The sequence below is a fragment of the Lynx rufus genome, unplaced genomic scaffold (assembly GCF_022079265.1).
Source record: "Lynx rufus isolate CCGP_SWC_20201006 ecotype Redwood Valley unplaced genomic scaffold, mLynRuf1.p SCAF_12, whole genome shotgun sequence".
NCBI classification, from domain to species: domain Eukaryota; kingdom Metazoa; phylum Chordata; class Mammalia; order Carnivora; family Felidae; genus Lynx; species Lynx rufus.
The window spans coordinates 43,565,751-43,586,950 of NW_025814826.1; the positions used below are offsets into that span (position 1 = coordinate 43,565,751).

Consider the following 21,200-nt stretch of genomic DNA (forward strand, 5'->3'; position numbering starts at 1 on the left):
TAACATAGGAAAAAAGAGCAGTTCCTGGATCTAGGCAGGTGGAAATCATATTACCTTTTGTATTTAATGAGTTTCAAATGTCTTAAGGACAGTCTGTTGAGCAGAGATATCTGAAAATTTTATTATATCTAAATATACATCAAGTATTTGTTTTAAAAGTTTAGTATCTAGATTTTTATATCTGAAATTAAAATAAAAGTTTGGTCCTTCCCAGTGAATAGGGATTGTATGATGAGAAAAGAGAATAGCACCAGACTGGAACTCAGAATAATCCACAATATTTAAAGACAAGGCCTATAAAAAAAGGCCAAGATGAATACTTTAAAAGAGGAAGCATCAGTATAGGAAGAAAACAAAAGCAGGTTTCTTTATGGCAGGTAAAACCTTCCAAGCCTATGCACAATATATAATTTTTATTTAGAATTAAGTTTTCAAATTCTATGCAAATAAATTAATGGGTTTTCCAGAACATTCCATCAATGGTAATCACTTTGTTGATGTTGATACCATTTCCGTAACAATTCTTTTACCTCAACAGGGCAAGCAGATTAGAAATCTAACATATCTCTATTTTAAAAGAATGTATTATATTGAAAAACAGAATTATACAAAATGATTCAAAATTCATTAAACAGTATTATTTTCAGTTTGGCTTAGGGTTGTCATATGCAGCAGCTACCTTTTATGAATGAAGTTTTTTTTCACTATTTAAAAATATATTTTAATATATAACATTGAATATGTAGTGGGAGAATTACTGAAAATGATTGCATACTTCTCTGTAAACTGTAAAATAACAATCAAAACGAGTTTCAATACTAAAGCAAAGGATAATGACCTATTCATGTTTATATTAAATGCTGTTTGTTGTAGACTTTTTATGTTCTCCAGTGTTTACATGTATCCTAAAACAGCAGCTATAAGTTTCTATCAAATTTCACAAGATACAAAAAATGAATACATAATCATATAGAATATATTCAAATACTTGATTTTTACTATATCTTACATGATTTTTGTATACTGGGTGTGATACATAAATTAATCACCACAATATTCCACTTTTCAGGTTTTAAATAAATCTTGCCATAGTTAATTTTTACTGAATAAAGCAAAGTGATGATCAAATTTAAAGGTGGAAAAAAATCCAGTGGAAACCCTACTACATGAAATGTTCCCTTCTGTATTTTATTGTTGTTGGTGGTTGTGCTATAATAGTGTACAGAATTTTGCCACCTACATGACATATTTTTTTACAGCTATTTTATCCTGCTTGCCAATAACATTACAACGTAACAGCAGTTTTCACTAGGTAGTCCTATACAATCTAATAAATTTTTAAAGTCGAAAACTTGGCATTGGAAATTATTACATCTCTAAAACAAAAATGTCAGAATCATTCATGCTGTGGAAAACTATTATAATTCCATTTCTATAAACTATGTCAGCCTTGCAAATAATCACTCACCTGTTACATGCCCAAGCACTGAAAACTTATCTCAGAATCCTTACGCCCCCTGTGCTTTTGAAGCAGTAAGAATAGAATAAAGTTCCTGGAATACACCACTTTCATCACTTTCTGCTTCCTTCTTAGTTAACCAAGAAGTAAGTTAAAATAGAACAAGTTAAATGTAAAACCCCCAAATGAGTACCGAAACATTTTTCAACTATGTGATTGGCATATTATAAACCATTTATCTGATAGAAGCCCTGTTACTTTTTAAAGATTTTTTTTATAGCAAAATGAATCAGTTTAAAGAAAAATCTGACTTAACGTGCTGTCTGATTGATTTCCTCTTTATTCTCAAATTAAGAGAAAAGCCAATAATCATAAATTGGCATAAAGTATCAAATAGGCAAAATTTATAGTCAGAAAGACAGGTATATTTTTTAATGATTAGCTCTATAGAAATATAGCCTTCACATGTTAATATAAAAACATATTATGGAATGACAAATAGCTTTAATCATTATAATAATATAATTGGCTCCTGAAGATAAAAAGAAAATAAAAATAATTATCTCTGAAGCAAATTCAGGCAGATACCATAGTAAAGTAATAGACAATGGTGCCTCTCAAAGCAAAGCCTGTCACACCACTTTTATTCCTCCAAAAATATCTCATGCTCAATACAAAGAAGATTCAAACATGAAATATAAAAAATATATTTAAATGTTTCAAATTGAGGAAAATAATTTATGAGGTAAAAATAGCACCAACCAAAGAAAGGAACAATTTGGTGAGTTAAACAGTAACATAGAGGTGCAAAGTTTTCAAAATGCATGGGATTTTAAATATGTGCTCCTACTTTTACAATGTAACTATAAGAGATATGTAGACACAAGAGAAACTAAAAGCAATGAGGAAATCATAGTTGGAAGAAATTGTCTGTTTTATGATCTGAAATACGACATCAATAGAGGTAGTAAGACATTGCACAGAGGCTGTTTGAGAGGCAAAGTTCAAAGATGTCTTGAATCCCCAATGTTTCATACCTCAAAAAAAATAGATCATAAATTGGGGTGCCTGGGTGTCTCAGTTGGTTAAGTGTCTGACTTCAGCTCAGGTCACGATCTCACTGTTTGTGAGTTTGAGCCCCGCGTTGGGCTCTGTGCTGACAGCTCAGAGCCTGGAGCCTGCTTTAGATTCTGTGTCTCCCTCTCTATCTGCCCCTCCCTCACTCATGCTCTCTCTGTCTGTCAAAAATAAACATTAAAGAATGTTAAAAAAAAATAGATCTTAAAGATAGGAGTTTATGAATGAATTAAGGTAACACATCTTGAAGAAGTGTAAATGTCTAAGAGAAATCGTTATAACACAATTGGTAGCCTATTTTTTTCTTTTATAAAAGTAAGAAACCTGAAACAATGTGCCCATACATTTTGATATAAGTAATGCTTCAAGAGAAATTTCAAATTTTAAAACAAATTAAAAAGACAAGCAAAAGAAAATCGAAACTCTAACAAAGGTCAAGTTAAATGGCACAAAATCAAATGGCAAATTAGAAATCTTACTGGAAAATGAAAGCCTAACATATTATAGCAAAAGATTATACGAGGCAGAGAAAAACGCATAAATAAAATGAAGTAATAAGAAAAAAATATATAAAATATCTTAAATGTTAGAAAATAGTAAGCCAGTTAATATTTTGTTGTATTTCAGTATTATTTAAAGCAACCAAGATTTATTATGCCTCTACCTTTAGAGCACTGTGCAAGATTCCATGGGGATGTAACATTGCCAGGTACACAGCCATTGACCTCTCATATTTCTCTGTTACATGAGGGAGATAGAAAATGCATAAATTGATTACATGGCAGGTTGTGGGAGGAACTATAATTCTGATGTATATTTAAGGTTATAATTTTATATATTTAAATTATAAGGTCATGATTTTTATATTTAACCTTATAATTTAAAGTTGATGTGAGGAAAGAAGAGTTTATTTCAACTAAACAGCATCCAGAGAAATGTATCTGAGGAGAGGTAACATTTAAATAAGTTGAAGAGGTAGGCGGATATATTTTAAACTGGGGAGCAGGTTTGTTTTCTTTAAAACAAAAGAATTAAAAATCCACTCCAGAAACAGCATATAGTAGAATAAGAAAACAAAATACACATGCCTACCAAAAAACAAACAAAAAAAACCCTCCTAAATGCCAAACTATGGTCACCTATGTGGATAAAGAATATTAAGTTCTGTTAGAATGTTAAGTGTAAATTTATTGAATTGTTTTATTCTGAATCACTGGCCTCTCCACATGCTCCTCATACTTTTGAACTGCTAAAACGTCTCTAAGATCATATAGGAATCAATTTCCTCTACATACTAGGCCAACCTCAACAGCTTATTATCAGATTTAGATTTGGTTCAAGAGCAGTATCAAGAAATCAAGCAGAAGTGAAGTATATCAGTGGTCAAAGAAGAATGGTGATAATTTGTGTTAGAATTTCATTGTTAGTATAGTTGGAGCTTTCCAATAGAGGGTATGCTTTCTTGAAAAATTTGACCAGGAACAACCATTCTGAGAATTGTAGAGAAATACATTAGCACCAGAGCTCTTGCATCTACTAGATATTTGGAGCCATCTTAACAAATATTGGATTGGTCAGGGAGGCAAAATAGAATTTCTCTTTTTAAAAAGTAGACTAAACTGGAGTGCATGGATGGCTCAGTTGGTTAAGCATCTGACTTCAGCTCAGGTTATGATCTCACAGTTTGTGAGTTCAATCCCTGCATTGGGCTCTGTGCTGACACCTCAGAGCCTGGAGCCTGTTTTTGTTTCTGTGTCTTCCTCTCTCTCTGTCCCTCCCCTGCTTAATAAACATTGAAAAAATTAAAATAAATAAAAAGTAGACAATGATGAAAATCCGTTCTACATGCACACTCACACACACACAGAATCCAAGCTTGTCATCCATTTACTTTCAAATAAATACTACAATAGTCATTGTTGTTGCAATAGCCATTATATGTAACAATGTATACTTCATAGAGTGTTTACTCATACTGATCAATTTGGTGTCAAGATTATATGAAGTTTACAGAGAATGTAAGAGGTAAAGAAATTGAGCCTAAAGGAAACATAGCACCAAAAGTCACCTGACCAGTAAGCATGTAGCTGGGATTAGAATCCACCTTCTATTCTATCAAATTAGAGACTGAGAATTATAGTAAGTGTTTCCAAACTTCATTTACTCCCCAATATATTGAGCATTACTTGAAAATATGTTCTGAAAGTACCTCATAATGAACAGTTCTTTCTGATAGCAAGGGTAATTTATCAGGGCTCAGTACATTTCTTGGATTCTTACTGTAATGATAATGGAGAGAGTGATATTGATATTTTGAGGTTAGGAACTTTAATGCACATTGTTCAAGTAAAAGAAACAATTATATATTCAAAAGTAAAAGTAGCAAAGGTGACTCATACTTTTACATACTGAATAGCTATACAGTTTTTTAAAATAAATTATGTTATTTCCTAGGTATCTGTAGCCACCATTAACAGAGTGAGAAACATGAACTATATAACAGCTGAAAGATTTGGGCAATATAGATTGATTTTTCTGAGTACAGATTGGACCTAAACTAAATTAATGAATTCAATTAACTGTAATCCAATTCAAGTCCCCAAATGTTTATTGAGTGCTACTCTGTTTATAAGGAACTAAGTTAGGTATGGAGAGTCTGTGGTAGGTAATTTAAGATTTTTTGAAGTATTCTTTTTAATACAATGTGTCATGATTTAAAGAAACATGATTTATTTCTTTTACATTTTAATAAACAAATTCACAAAGTTTTCCATGAGGTCTGAGTTACTGAATATAAAGAATAAAAGTAAATGTGAAATGAGACCTTAAACACACATTACAGTTAAGGTTCCCTTCTATTTTAATTTGTAAAAAGAAAAGCAAAAGCAAAACAAAACAAAACAAAAAACCCCAATTATCGAGGAACATTAAATACAATACCTAACTATGGGATCATAACACCTAAGTTTTTTCCACAATACATATTTTTTCCATTCTAACAACAAACTATAACTTAATAAAGGATTCAACAAAGCATGTCCAAATGCTAACATGAGCACTGTCCCTCCGGCCACATAACCAGCCTGACCTTTCTAAATTGTTACCCCTGACTTCTCCTGTTTCTGTTGCCTTCCCTTCATCTTGAAGCATGTAAAATAAATTGTTCTATGTTCAGAAGTAGTCACTCCAGAAAAGAAATAACCTTATCCATGTGAAAGAATTCAGAATTCATCTCAATCTCAGAATTTTTTCTTATCCTCAAAGTTGATGAAATCCTGTTTGGTGTGATGAAAAGAGCAGGCAAGGTTTGGAGCTGAGCGGTCAGGGTTTGGGCACGATTCTTCTCCACAAGTGAGCTAATTTCCTCTTCCTAAATTGTTTCCTCAAATTTAAAAAGGAGCTAAGTCTATCAAACACTCCAAATAGAGATGCTTAAATGAGAGGCACTCACAGTCTACAGTAGTGGACCAGGAACTTCAGTTTCTTTTCCTGCCATGAAGATGAGAAAGGAAGTGAAGAATCAGATAAAATAGAAATACCTAGGAACACCTGGGTGGCTCTGTCAGTTAAGCATCCAACTCTTGATCTCAGCTCAGGTCATGATCTCGCGGTTCATGAGTTTGAGCCCCACGTTGGGCTCTGTGCTGACAGCTCAGAGCTTGGAGCCTGCTTGGGACTCTCTCACTATTCATCTCTCTCTGCCCCTCCCCACCACGCTCTCTCAAAATAAATAAACTTAAAAAAAAAAGACTACAAACTTTACTTAAAAAAATAGAAACACCTAATGACTTACCTTACAGAGGGAAGTGTTTTCACATGTAAAATGGACTATTATAAAAATTGAAACGAAGTACAGAAGAAAGAATTCATAAATTGTGAATATTTTTGCTTAAAGATATAATTACTAAAAATGCATATACTTCTTATTTTACCCTGCGTTTATCCACACTATTAACACAATTTTGTTCATTGTGTTTAATTTGGGGTTTAGAGAATACTTGAAGTGTGTGCAATGGTTGCATCTTTGAACCAAACACCCTTCTCAGTACTAGCTGAATGAGCAGATACTTGTTTCAAACTCTGATCTCAACTAACTGTAGCCATTTTCATAGTTATCATGAAGGCTTGGTATATATCTTATAGGTGGCTTCTCAGATTTTCTTGTGTACTGACAATAAACAAGCCAGCATGAAAACCTCCCCCTTGCATCTTGAACAAACAGTCCATGTTATGACACAGTTGTTATATGTAAATTATCATTAATACTTCGAAAGAAAAAAAGAGTTGGAACTTAAGAAGGAAAAACAAAATGAATAGAAAGGCAGTGCAGGGTCCTTTGTATAATAAAGCTTTGTGAAATCTAAAAGGACTGCTTTTTTCTTTGTTATATCAAAGAAAGGAAGGAGCTTAGATGTGGGTTTTGAGGTGTTGGTGGAACCAGATCAGCATATCCTGCAAATTAACTCCCATGCATTAGTATGGGATCTTAATAAATGAAGCTAATGCTATGTATTGTGGAGTGTTAGAAATTCAATGGGGTTCACATTATTCCCTCTTTTAGTTGTACCAAGTTAAATAAAACAATTCACGTTACCCAAAGCTGTTTTATCTCAAGCTTCTAGATTTACTTTTTTCGCTGAAGTAATCTAAGCAAGCACAGTAGATAGCAATTTGCATACTTAATGGAAATGCTTGGTTTTGATCTTTCATTAATAGTCAACATTTTGAAGCATAGAAATAGAAAAAAACCCTTTATATGTGTTGTATTAATAAACATGAAATCTGGTTTCATACACATTAAATCTTCATTAGATCACAAAAACAGTGAGGTTTCTGGAATGTGAAAATTGAGAGGGAGATGGCAATCACGAAGCACAATGTTTGTGCAAACGTTAAAATAATATGACTCATCAAAGTTTGAATTCCGGGGGGGTGGTGAGGAAAATGTAAAATACAAGATCAAATTTAGAGAATGTTCTAACCTTGTAAAGATAGATCATTCTACTTAACTCCTATGTAGCAAAATTGGTATTTTCCAATGCCAGTATTTCTTACTAAACTATCAATACATCCTTCTATTGCTCTTTAAATCACAAACTAAAAACAAAGCAATGCAAAAAACAATCTACTTACATAGGTCTCCAATAAAGACAAAAAATAAAAAACAAAACTACGATAGAATCTGTTATATTTATATGTAATTATTTGTTTTTCCCTTTGCATGTGTTGACCTTGGCTCAAGGCTTATTTTTGTGCATCACTAAATGAAGGGGCAGAGATTACAATGTAGATTTGAAAAGCATCGAGGCACCTGGGTGGCTCAGTCCTCAGTCCTTTAAGTGTCCGACTTCAGCTCAGGTCATGATCTCATGGTTCTTGAGTTCAAGCCCCACATTGGCCTCTGTGCTGACAGTTCAGAGCCTGGAGCCTGCTTTAGATTCTGTGTCTCCTTCTCTCTCTGCCCCTCCCCCACTCGTTCCCTCTCTCTCCCTCTCTCTCTGTCTCAAAAATAAATAAATCATAATTTTTTTTTTAATTTGAAAGATTTAACAAGCCAGTGAGGAGTTCTGAGGCAGGAACTAACAGGGAAAAAATGGGTAAGAACAATTTGCTGATCACAAAATCTCTCTACAAATACTGTTATAGAAAAAAAACGTGAGATCTTCATTGATACTGGATAAACTAGTTAATATCAGTTGGCTGAACAGATAGGAGTCAATAAACATTTTAAATTGAAATTTACAAGGCAAAATTACATTAGATTAGATCACAGAATGGGAAGTTTCCATTGGGAAGTTTCAATGTGTGTAGGATGTTAATACTCACCTGTGATAGGATAAAGATTTAATATGTAGGATAAATAAATAAAGGTGGTATGAACTATATTGATATTTTATGATAAGAGAATCCCATTGAAGAGCTAAACAATTTTACAATAACTAGATTGTTTTGCTATTATGTTCACAGGAAACCTACTTCAACATAAAGAGTGTCTTGTTTTAGGGTAGTGACTGGATCTTCATCTCTGTATCCTAAACATATTGACACATATTGGCCCTCAATAAATGATTGATCGGTGAAGGAATGTATTACTGAGTCCCGGAACTGATAAATACACTACTGATTATTTCTGTGAATATGAAATCTACTGATCTCAGTCTCTTTCACAAGTCCTAAATTAAACTGTGTCAAGGCTAGAGTATTTAATTCAAAATAATACTGTTCTAACAAAAGGCTTACTAAACCAAACTGAACTTTAGACCAAAGAAAATGATGCAAACATTTCGGGTAATATTTACGTGAAACAGCACAAGATATAACCTAATATGTCTAACATCTTCCAATGGCTTTCGAGGCCTCTGAGAATTTTGCTTTTGAAGGAATTACATAATTAGAATATAGTTTTTCTAAAATAGGGAGATTTCAATAATCTATGCAAGAACAGGTAAAATAAGTAGTAATCTTCAACATATTGAAAAATGGTTAATTTCTAAGGACTTGCATATTGGCAATATTTAAAAATTAAGTTCAAATTGTCACTTCTGATTTTCATCTCTTAATATATTAATGAACACTGCCAAACTAACATAGGTATTAAAGATTTCCTGGAATGTTGCTAGAAAATTGATTTTAAGAGTTTCTCCGTGGCCTCCTCTGGAAAGATTTAACAGATAAAAGAGCAATCAAGTACTAGTTGGATTTATAGATGAAAATTTTTCTTTGAAAGCCATGAAGAAACCATTGCACATGAACTCAATACAGGCAACCATAGGCCTGTCAACATTTCTGTTGCAAACTTTATTTAAGAGGGTTTATCATCTCCATCATCTTAGAAACTATGAAGCTGTAAGTTGGCACACAAATTAGCAGCATGGATGCAAATTTGTTTACACAAAACATTTGAATCAGTTCAGCTGTTTTGATTTAGACATCAGCCAAAAAACCTTAACTCGGAGTTTCTCCATATATGTGAACGCTGAGTAAATATTTTGTCTAGACTATATAGTTCAGTCAGTTGGAGCACGGAGCCAATAAATCCAAGGTAGCACGTTTCATCTCCAAGAGATTTAATTGTATTTATTCTGCCTCCTCTCCTAACTTTGATCCGTTATCTTGCAAATGCAGCTTTTAGCAACACAGAGTTCAATATTAGAACATGCAGTTAGATCAGCATAAATACATTACAAACATTTGGGGGAAAATTCAAATTACACCTCCAATCACAGATTTGAAAGAGTCATTACTATATATGGAAATCTACTTTGTATATTAAAACTAAAGTCATTTCTAAAACTTACAAATTACCTGAAGTTGAAGTCTTGTAACAGTATCTTACTATGTTTTAGTAGAATAGCAACAGCCTAGATTCATATTCACTTCTCTATATTAACACACTCATGATAAAATACAACTTAAAAGTATATGTTTAAATTATTGACTGGTTGGTAGGTCTCAGGTGCCTATTATGGTATTGTAAGAGGAAATGGAATTAACGTTTTTTTTTCTACAGGTTTCTTTGAAATCAGACAGTACTCATAGTGTAAATAAGCAAACAAAAAGTAAAAGATATGTCCCTCTAGAAAGCTAATATTTGAGAAATTAGAATAATATAAAACAATAAAACAGAGCTGATAATTTTATTAAGTAACTGTGAAAGAGAAACAAGGGGCTAATGGGAATGTGAACAAGCCCAAGAAAAGGAATTTTAATTATCAGTTTCCCCTTCCCATCACCAGGATCAAGAAAAAAAAATATGTCAGTTTGTAACTTAAAATTTCAATAAGCTGAAGTGAATTATTATAATATAATCAATTTTAAAATGGAGAAATTGGTTGATAGTCAATTTCCAACATTAAATAAAATTTGGGAATGCATAATTTTAGGCAAGAGAGTAGGAGACGCATTTTGGGTGTACTTTTATCCCTGACTTTTGCCAACTTTGGAGAAATCTACATCTAGCTGTTGTAAGATACAAAATTATTTTAAATAAGGATATTCCATTAAAAGGTATCCAATGTAATAAGCTTACTCTATGAATAATCCATATGAAGGTATTTTTAAGATACCTGAGCTTTAAAAGTAAAAACATGGTTTAAAATGAGGTCTCTAAAAGTATATCCACAAAGAAAATTTTAATAATGCAAGTAAGAAAAAGGCTAGTTTATATTGGAAGAGTCAAAGTTCACAAAGGACAAAAGTATTTTTGTTACATATAAAAATAAATTTTATCACCTTCACAAAAAAAGGTAACATTAATTTTGAGTACTTGAGTATAGTTTACTACATACATAGGTGTATTTTTTTTTCTTTTGTAGATGATGGTGTATATTTCAGTGCCCCTATTTAATTTCTACGTTAATCTTTAAATGGAATGCTGTTTCTCACCAATATTATTTCACTTAGGTCTCTGTGTCTCTCTACATGATTACTTCGGGAAGTACTGCTTAGATCTGGTCATGATTTCGGTTAGAGAGTGGTCTTTCCTCTCAGGGATATTTATTCCCATAAACCAATTAGGATTATGTGAAGAGAGACATGTACTGGACAGGGAATTTATTTATTCATTCATTCATGCATTCATTCATTCATTCATTTAGAGAAAGAGAGAGAGAGATACCACATGAGCATGTGCAATTAGGGAGGGGCAGAGAGAGAGAGAGAGAGAGAGAGAGAGCGAGAATCCCAAGCAGGCTCCACGCAGTCAGCATAGAGCCTGAAGCCTGGCTCAATTTCACCATCTGGAGATCACGACCTGAGCTGATATCATGAGGTGGGTGCTTAACCGCCTGAGCCACCAGGAGCCCCTGATAGGGAATTTAAAGACTGTTTTATACACTCTAAATCTTGGCAAGTCACTTCATTGCTCTGACCTGTCTCTTCTTTATGTAGCTATGCTCGTATATTTAGTTAGGATGGAATGATGGAATGAAGTAGACTATGTGGATAGAGCTTAGATATGATTTTTTAAAGTGTATTCCTTTGCCCTGACAAATAAATCTGATGCACATTCCCTGATTATTAGACACTAGACTAGATACAAGAACTTTCACATCATTAAAATTCTATAGAACTGAATGGAAGATTAAGGTACCAAATGGAACAAATTTATTTGCCATGGTTTACAATACAATTCGTAAACAATTTTACATCCAAATATTATTTGTGAAGTTCATAAAATCATCTACATTCATAAATTTTATGTTTTACTCAAGAGTATTGGGTTAGGATCCAAGGATTATAAATTTTGGTTCTGTGTGTGTGTGTGTGTGTGTGTGTGTGTGTGTGTGTGTGTTTAATGCACCAAATAGTTTTATATCTATCTTATAGTGACATACTTGTGTATTATTGTGCATTTACTTCACTTACTATTGCTTATAAAACTAAAAGTATCTTTCACATCTGTCATACAGTATCATTAAAAGAATAATTTTAGGCAACTTAAGGAAAAAATGTTGAAGATTTTAATACAGAATTTATGTATTACATAACTGTGAGATTATATAGGTTTACATACCTAGTATGTATGTATATACTGAATATTAATTTTAGCCTTTCTTTTAAATTAAATTCTCAAGGTCTCAGGTTTTTCCTAAGAATGAAGTTTAATTAGTAAGCTAGTCACTTATAGTTTCAACTTTTAATACGTTGATGAGTTTCTGAATGCTTTCTCATTTCAGATTTCACTCAACAACTAGCTAACCTTATGCTCATGGAAAGTCATTGTACATTTCTGGCTTCAGGAAATGTGGATAATTTGTAGATGGAGATAATAATCTGTACATAGGAGATAACAGCCATCTAGCAAGATGCTTTTTAGAATTCAAAGCAGGAAAATGAGGTAGAGAACCACTGTTTAAAATGTAAACAATATACTTTAACAGAGATTTCTACATTAAAAAAAAAGATAAAACAAAGAATGCTATCTTGGTAATATTTCCCCAAACATAACAGTGTCTTATGTCCTGTCTCTATAGGAAGCACCTCTCAGCATTATGGAGTCAATCTGATGGATTTAGTCTAGTGGAAAAGTACAGCATAGTCCTAGATTTTTGAGATTTATTAAATCCATTTCTGCAGAATTTTTCCACTTATAAATTTCCTTTCAAAGTGGTATCCAACCGTATTTTAAAACATGTCATAGTTAAAAAAAACTTTATCATTAAAACTATATAATCATAAATACTCCTTTAAAATCTGCTAACGTAACACAAAGGAAGTTATAACTTTGAACATTCAAAACTTGGTTTTTAAGAGAATCACTCATTACTTTTTATATATTTCAGTCACTTTCTGAACGTTTAAACACCTCAAATTTAGTAGTATTCATTATTTTGGAAAATTTACTCATATCTTAGAAAGAGTTTAAATATTTCATATATCACTAAAATTGAAGATAATCTCTAACATTATCAATTGTTCTTATACTATTAATATTTCTCAAGTGTACTATTATTTATATGGTACTGTTTTGAATGACACCATTGTCTTTTTTTTTTTTTAATTTTTTTTTTAATGTTTATTTATTTTTGAGACAGAGAGAGACAGCATGAACGGGGGAGGGTCAGGGAGAGAGGGAGACACAGAATCTGAAACAGGCTCCAGGCTCTGAGCCATCAGCACAGAGCCTGACGCGGGGCTTGAACTCACGAACCGTGAGATCATGACCTGAGCTGAAGTCGGACGCTTAACCGACTGAGCCACCCAGGCGCCCCAACACCATTGTCTTAAATAGATCACCTGAGAGAAATCTGTGATGTAAGTGCAGATGAGAGGGACTGCATAAATTTTATGCTAATATGGCTTAAACATAATTAAAACATGAGAATAAACTCAGAACAGATTTTCTAGATTGAAAAGCTTATAAATAAGAAGTTGTGTCTAGATTATAAGAAATAAATAAGAATTTAATTTTAAATACTCTTGCTTAAAGTTCTTTATGAGACATAAAAAAACACTCAATACACTGATTTTATTTTTATAGACTTGTAAGACTTGTATAGATTTTATTGAAGATATGACTAGTTATTTCTCTGATGTACATATTATATCAGCCTCAGAAAATATTTTCATTCAAAAATTGTTTCGTTTTTTCGCCTGCAAAACAAGTGGTTGACAATTTCTAAAAATTATAACAAAACATATATATTATATGTATATATATTATATAATCACTAATATTTTTATATGGTACTTATTGATACATGGTTCATAAATATTAACCTTTGTGATCGTCTCCATTGATGTCATCTAAGCAAACTCTGTTAAAACTGAGAAGATATAGTAGAAAGAGAGTTGAACATGAACTTGAATGCCAGATGGTCTTGTCTCAGTTCTAGAGCTAATGAACTTTCTTACCTAGTAAAAATCACTTGCCCTTTTTAGGCATGTGCATTTCCCGGATAAAATAAGAGCAGTTAACTAGTTATATTTAAGAACTTGCCCAGCCCTGTAAAATATCACAATTTGTGACAAGATGAATCATCAAGTTCAGTAGGTATTATTAATCAATTGATATTAAATTAAAGTTCCTATGTAGGGAATGGGATTAGCCCAGGAACAGGGGTAACTTTTTTAAGCTATGGGTCTGCCCCTGTTACATGGTGCTAGGTCCTGAAGTAACTGTATTAAGTATGATAAGCAGAAGTTTCAAAGTATTTCTCCAATGTATAATAGACTGGGAATACGGCCAACGTGAAATAATAGCTAGTAAGAAGATGCCACATTTTTTTATTTGCTGCTATGTACAAGTTAGGGCTACAAGTTAGGGTTGAAGTATGAGGGAATTCACACTGGCTTTGCACATGAATGTGCGTTTGAATAATACTAATGATAGCTACCAGTGTCAGATACCATATATGTTAAATATATAATCTCCCTTTCCGTATAGACCTGCTGATATGGTACAAACTCCTTTGGGTGTGTGTGTGTGTGTGTGTGTGTGTGTGTGTAGATAATGGAACTGAGTTTAGGAAAGTTGAGTTGCTAGTGCAAACATAACTGCTTGGCAAAATTATTATTTGACTTTAGGTCTCATAGCTCGAGAACTCTTGCTCTTTATTGTAGTGGGTCTCAAACCATAGAGCACATCAGAATTATCTGGATGACTTATTAAAAACACTAATGTCTGTGCCCACCTACCAGGGTATCTGTCTCAGGGCCTAGGGTGGGCACCTGAGAATTCATATTCCTAACAAGTTTTCAGAGGATACTGATGTTATTTGTTCAGGAACACTTTGAAAATCACTGCAGTGCAAGTATTTAAAAACTGATAGAATAACATTGTGATATCTAATACCACGTGATTACCACTGATATAATTCAACCTATAAGCTGTATGACTCTAATGTTGTAGACATTTTTTAGAGGAGATTTCAGATAGGGTTGTTGTCAATAGGCCATGATTATATAGAAAATATTACTCCTTGGAAGCTTCAACCAGCACCAAGCAATAGCTTAGCAAAGGACTTGATGGCATGAAATACATTTGATGGCTACAAGATTGGAAGTTTGAGAGACCAAGGGATGACCATCAGCCGTGAGACCCCTGAATACTGGAAGGTATTCAACAAATTGATTTTTCTCAGTGACATTTGTAGAAGTGATATTCCTGATGAGAATGAGAGCCTTATAAGAGGCCCAGTTCTGAGAAAATCTTGTAGACATGAAAATTGATCTATTTGGAAAATAACATGCATCACCCACCTGCTCACTCTAAGAGAAAAGATGAATTTGGTAACAGTTGTGTCTGTCCTAACATCCTTAATAGACCCCACCCAGAATTCAAATCAGAACTGCCACTGTGTCCATAAACTACACTGTCCTATGAGTAAAGGTAAGAGAAGAAAGAGGTACAAAGGGAAGCTATGTTTAAATGGATCTATAGACAAAATGGCCTCAAGTTTTATTTGTATCTCACACATTTTCTTAATCCTACACATTTTTTCTAATTTCTTTTACAATCATTTTACTTCTAATCTTTCAAACACTGGACTTTAAAGTACAAAATGGCATATTTTCTCAAACAGTCATGTTGCCTAAAGTAATCTAAAGTAACAGGTTCCTTAGTAGACACCTTGTTGGGTGCCTTCCAGTAATTTTTCAAAGTGGACAAAACATTGAAGCCATTTCTGGAGACCCTGATATTAAGTAGAAGGAAGTCATTTTTTGGTACACAGAAATAAGTCGGACCACTAAAGTTCAGTTTAGTATCTTTCAGGTATTTGTATTTGAGATCTTAGGCAAATACCTTGCATTGGAAGGTTCCCACATGAGTACAAAGACATTAGTAATTGCTCTACCTCTTCTATATCCCACTTGTGATTGAGTTTTACTACATTTAGAATCATGTATAGATGCCATTTGCTGTTGCTTTATTATTTCATGTTTCCTTAGATACTAAACTGTGTGTTCAAGGAAAAGACATGTATACTCCAGATTCTATTCCACTGTCCCACAAATAGTAAGGCTAATTAATATCATGAAGAGTAAGAACAACTCCTGCAACTAAGTCTATGCTCCTAGAGTACTTTATTGAGTAATTCCATGCCTTTATTCCTTGAAGGATCTCAAAGAAGCTGGCATTAAGTTTGCAAGGGGCTGAAACCTGCTCCTGAATTATTTCTGCTCACACACATTTCTTACACTGGCTTGATGCAGCCTTCCCCTCAGCCCCTCGCCAGTCCCCCAACACCGGAAGATTCCGGAAAACACGGTGCTGCAAAATGACCTTTCAGAACAATTTCTAGGAGGTAAATGCCCAAGGGGAAATTCAGTTCAGAATTCTGGGAGCTGCTCAACCCTTTTCTGGGCGGCAAATTGGGTTGGCTTAGCAAGTAGGTGGTGTCAAGCCTCCCCAAAGGCGACGTGTTCATGGGGAAGGGAATTCGCCTGATGCCTGAGCCCATCTTTCTTCAGTCGTCCTGCTTCATTGTTACTTTGCAATGTGCTGCATCCCCCTTGTGCCTCCAGCTTTTAGCCCTGAGCTGGCCATTCCAGCGGCGCTGGTAGAGGACCACACGGCGACTTGGATGACCCCATGCTGTTTCATTTCTGCCTTTTCCCCTAGGTTCCAACTAAACCCTTGTGCCTCCTGAACCCTGAACAGGACTATCTCCTGTTTCCCTCCCCCCACCCCCCCCCCCCCCGCCAGAGAGCTGGGGTGGGGATGAAGGGATCCTAAAAGGGCAGCAGGCCATTTACTTGCTCTCAAGAGTGAGTTTTTCGAACTCCCTAGGCGCCTGTCACTGGAGAATTTGAGTGAGGGGAGCGAGGCGGTCAGCTTGGGGAAAGGGAGTTTTCTCGGTGCCCCCACCGGAGAGCGCGACAGCGGTGTCCAGAGCACCACCATCTAGAGTTCGGAGAATATAAACGCACTGTTACCTGCCACGCATTTCCACCTCGGAACCCACACCCACGCGCCCACACGCTCCCGAGGCTTCCCGAAGGCCCGTTGGTGTCAATCCAGGTGGATCTCCTCCTCCCAACAATACACACGCACGCACCAAGGCCAAGTGAGGCGCTCGGTTTCAACCTCTGATGGTTCTTTGAAATTTCATGGAGTCTGCCCTTCTAGAAGAAATTAAGTATTCCCAAAGAACAAGACTGAAGGATACCCGGTCAAACTGCAGCGGGACCCCTAACTCGAACACAAAATATTACCTCCCAGCACATGACTCAAACGTGCCAAACTAAAGGGAAGGGTTTTGATGGCTGCGATGGAGGGGTGGGGTGGTTGTTTGCTGTTCTTATTGTTGGGTGAGGTCTTTAACTCACTCCACCCCCTTTTGAAAAGCCCCCTCAAGACAGGACATTTTCTGCCTGGTCTCACTGTTGCCTCGAGGGTGAGGAGTGAGGGTATCGAGGCTATCAGTCCCCGAAGACACGCAAGGGTCTGAGACTTCCCTCGGGGCTCAGCCACCCTGGCTTCCGTGAAAGGCACTTCTGAGTTCGCTGAAGAGGGTGTGAAACCCGCTCTTCCAGAAGGAGCTCTGTGTCGGGAGTAATATCTCCTTGGAATCCCAGAGCACGCAGAAACGTGGATCCTTCTCGAAGTCCGGGGCCTGCCAGAGGCCCTGGAAGTACGCCCTGACGCAGGGCGTGGAACGCAGCGCACTGGCTGGAGCCCACCTGTCGTCCGAGGTCAGTGCCTTCCGGTACCTTCGTACGGTTCCTAAAGCTTTGCGTGGTACCTTTTGCTAGGGTTGCGTGATCCCCCGAGACGGAGCGTGGGAAAGTGGCCCCGAGTGTCTGCTTACGTGGGCGGGACGTTTCAGCACGACTAGGAGATTCACAGTTTCTATCTGAGTGAAACCTCAACAGACACGCTGCAGCTGCAGCTGCAGGCTGCATTTCGGAAACCTCTGCCTGACTGCGCGCGAGCGTGCATGTGCGTGTGTGTGTTACAGCCTAAAATAGGCATGCATCGGGTCTAAGCAGCTCCCCACCCCAATTTAGTGTCCTCCGTCGGCCACCTTTTATTTGAGATCCTGACAGTGGAGATAAAATGGCCAGATAAGGCTGGCTGTCATTTCAACCCCGTAGGAGCGGTTCAGGCCTACCACAGAAGGCCACTTTGTCTTCTGCTCTGAGGCGTTTCCTCCCACTGAGCCTCTTTGTCGCTGTTTGCAGGCAGAGGTGAGATACGAAGTGATGAAAAGTATGGGCAGAAGGTGGAATTCTTGTGGCATGAGCTTTTCGCGTGGAAAACCGCGCACCTCGGACTTCCTGAACACTCCTGCTATTCTGGAATAGGACCTGCAAAGCCCTTAAAACGCCTCCCCGTTCTGAGCTTTCCCGTGGGCCTGAGCGTCCAGAAGAAACAGCGTGGAAAACAAACTGGGGCATAGACGTTGGGGGGAACACCATTTAAGCGATTTCAGGAATCACGGTGTTAGGAAAGCCTTGAGGAAAGCCTTTCACTGAAGTGAAATTAGAATAAAATAAGAAGAGGGGAAAGGGGAGGATAAGCAACTGTTAAGATAGGCACCACCCGCCGCTAGGGAACAGGTCTAAAGCATACAGCCCATGTAAGTTTGTTTCTCAGAATTTGAGGACAGCGTTCCAAGTTGTAAAACATAGGGGAAATCTTCCGAGTGGCAGGTAAGTGGAGAAGAAGAATCTTATTACCATTAAATGTTATCTAAATTCCAAAAAAAAAAAAAAAATGGTTTTGAACGGGACCAAAGCAGAGTGTGACACACTCCTTCTCAAATGCCCCTCAAACTGGAATATACTCAGTGGAGACCAGTGATCTCAGTCCAAAGTCCAGGAGCTGTGAGGAGAGGAGAGGGGTCCTGTTTCCAGTGCCATTTAAACCAAATTAACGCGCCCTTCCTTTCAGTGGCGCGTCTTATTCGGAAAATACGGTAGGTGCGGGCAGCCGGGCGGTAATTGCAGGCTGCGCGGTTCGGTGTTTGTCAGGCTGGCGTGTTCGCCCTGCTTCGGAGACTCCCTCCCCCCATCTGCCCCTCGAATGTGTTTTCGCTCAACAGGTATCACATGAAAACTCGCACTTAACCCCTGGTCATCCTCTAGCAAGAGCCACCCCAACATTTTTTCGTGCCTGGACCTGCTGCTGCCTCCCCGCGCCTCCCCTACGCGGAGCGCGCGTCTAGCAGTCAGCCCCAGGGCCATCCATGAACCACCGACTCCCTGTGGCAGACCAACTAAGCATAAATGTGAGGCTCCTCGCACGTCGAGCCGGCGACGGAAACGAACCCATTGTAAAAGCAACCCGAGACACGTTTTGTGCACTAGGCAGTGTAGTTACGCCGCTGAGGACAAGCGTTTTGCCTTAGAGCTACGCTGGAGGCTCCAGGAAAGGGCGGGTGTGGGGGGGGGGGGGGAATCAAGCTTTAAGGAGCAGGTTGGGATTACAAGACAGTTGCTGCCACAGACACCGGAGGCGACTTCCTGGCATTTAGGGATGTAAATTAAAATTCGAGACATGCCACCCGTGGTTGCTCCTAATAGAAGGAGAGGTAACCCCTCCAGCTCCCTCCACCCAAAACATGAATTATCATTTCCACTGAATGCAAATGGACTGCCTTCTGTGGGGGGACAGCCAGCTGCAAGCTGGACAATAAACTGTTTCATAGAGACGCGGCCCGATTGCGGTTCAGAGAGGCACTCCTTTACAAAGGAAGAAGCGTCCAGTTTGTGTTGACAGCCGTGGTGCGCCTGGGCCAAAACACCCCCCACCCCCCACCCTCCACCCCCACCCACCCCCGACACACAAGACACCCGAGATTTGGAACTAGCTTCACTGAAAGCGACATCCATCGCATCTATTCGAGCTGCCATGAGTATGGGGAGGTGATTTTTCAAAAACGATGGCATGAGTCATAAACATCTCCTGAGTATTCTTTGCAGCAATTAATGGGCGGCAGGGTGCAGGAGAAGTTGTGGAACAGAACTGGGGATCTATTTTCTCCCCGAGGACAGCTTTGCTTCCAATGATTCCGACTGTCCCTTGCTTTCCTGCTTAGGAATACATTTTACATCCCACCCACCCCCTCCCCTTGTCTGTGCATGTGACACTCACTCTACCTGTCTGAACGCCGAGACTTGCTGGGGATTTTCTTTTTGGTCCTCAGCTAATGACTTTCCTCCTACCTTCATTCATCCCCAAAGGTGGATCCTTACACTTCGTGGCGTCTCAGACCCTTTTAAAGCCGCATTTTAAGCCAGTCCTCTACCACAGGACCCAGGGAAGCTCCCCTACCATTTATCAATGCACAAGAGCCCACGTAGTAATAATTCACATATGCATTCAGACATTTATGTTAGTAGAGGGATGCTTGGAAGACCCCTGTGCCCTAATGCATTTAACAGCACATTCCTGGTATGTCAGTAACTTTGCGCCCTGAAAGGGTTAAAAAGCGTTTGCACGAGTGTCTTTAATATAAATATTCTAGCCCAGGCATCAAACCCCACTGGTTTCAGTAGAAATCAAGGTAATCCTCACCACCAAGTAAAGTCTTGCAGAGGAATTCTGCCTGGATATCCACTAGTTAGAGGCTATACGAACCAACTCACGTATTCGTTTGAGCATACTGCAAGAATATTTATTGAGCACAAGCTCAATCACTGCATTGAACGCCAAATCTGGCAAGCAAAATGCATTTCCTATGGGGGGGGAGAGCTGTGAATCAACTCCTTCTTCAGTATTATTATCATTATTTTATCGGTGCAAATTGCAAAGTAAGCTACCAGCCTTTTTCCGGCGACAAGTCAGCTCACCAACATACAAAACAGGGGGGACCCCCGAAAGCAGACCTACCTTTCACACAAGACACCGTCAATAAAAAGACGAGATTCCAAAACGTAAATCCACTTTTAATCCCCATTTTCTTCATCAGGATGAAGTCCAGGCGGCCACATTTAGCGCATCTTCTGGTGCCAGGCTCCCGGGGTTTGGATTCCTTTGCTCGGCTTTCCCCTTTGCGGATCCCTTTCATATTATTCGCGAGCTCCTAATTCCTGCTCCTCAGCCCGGCGCAGTGGAGTTGTTGCTGTTGTTGGTGCGCGGTCACAGCTCGGAGTGAATGGTGTTTCTGGGATACCACAGCAACCTTGACGAGGACTCAACCATCTCTCCAACGGGGGCACAAAGTCTCTGCTACTCTGGATTCTGTCTTTTCCTGTGCTTTTTTTTTCCCCTCCA

The 21,200-nt window shown here is 37.5% G+C and overlaps 1 protein-coding gene across 2 annotated transcripts in view; it reads right to left on the bottom strand.

Annotated features, from left to right (window-relative positions):
- CSMD3 (CUB and Sushi multiple domains 3) overlaps positions 1 to 20,994 on the bottom strand; it is a 1,257,946-nt gene extending 1,236,952 nt beyond the window's left edge. For both annotated transcript variants that reach the window (XM_047073797.1, XM_047073796.1), the window contains exon 1: positions 20,817 to 20,994. In XM_047073797.1, the coding sequence (XP_046929753.1) occupies positions 20,817 to 20,994 (178 nt within the window). The remainder of the gene's footprint in view (positions 1 to 20,816) is intronic.
- Between the last annotated feature and the right edge of the window lie 206 nt (positions 20,995 to 21,200).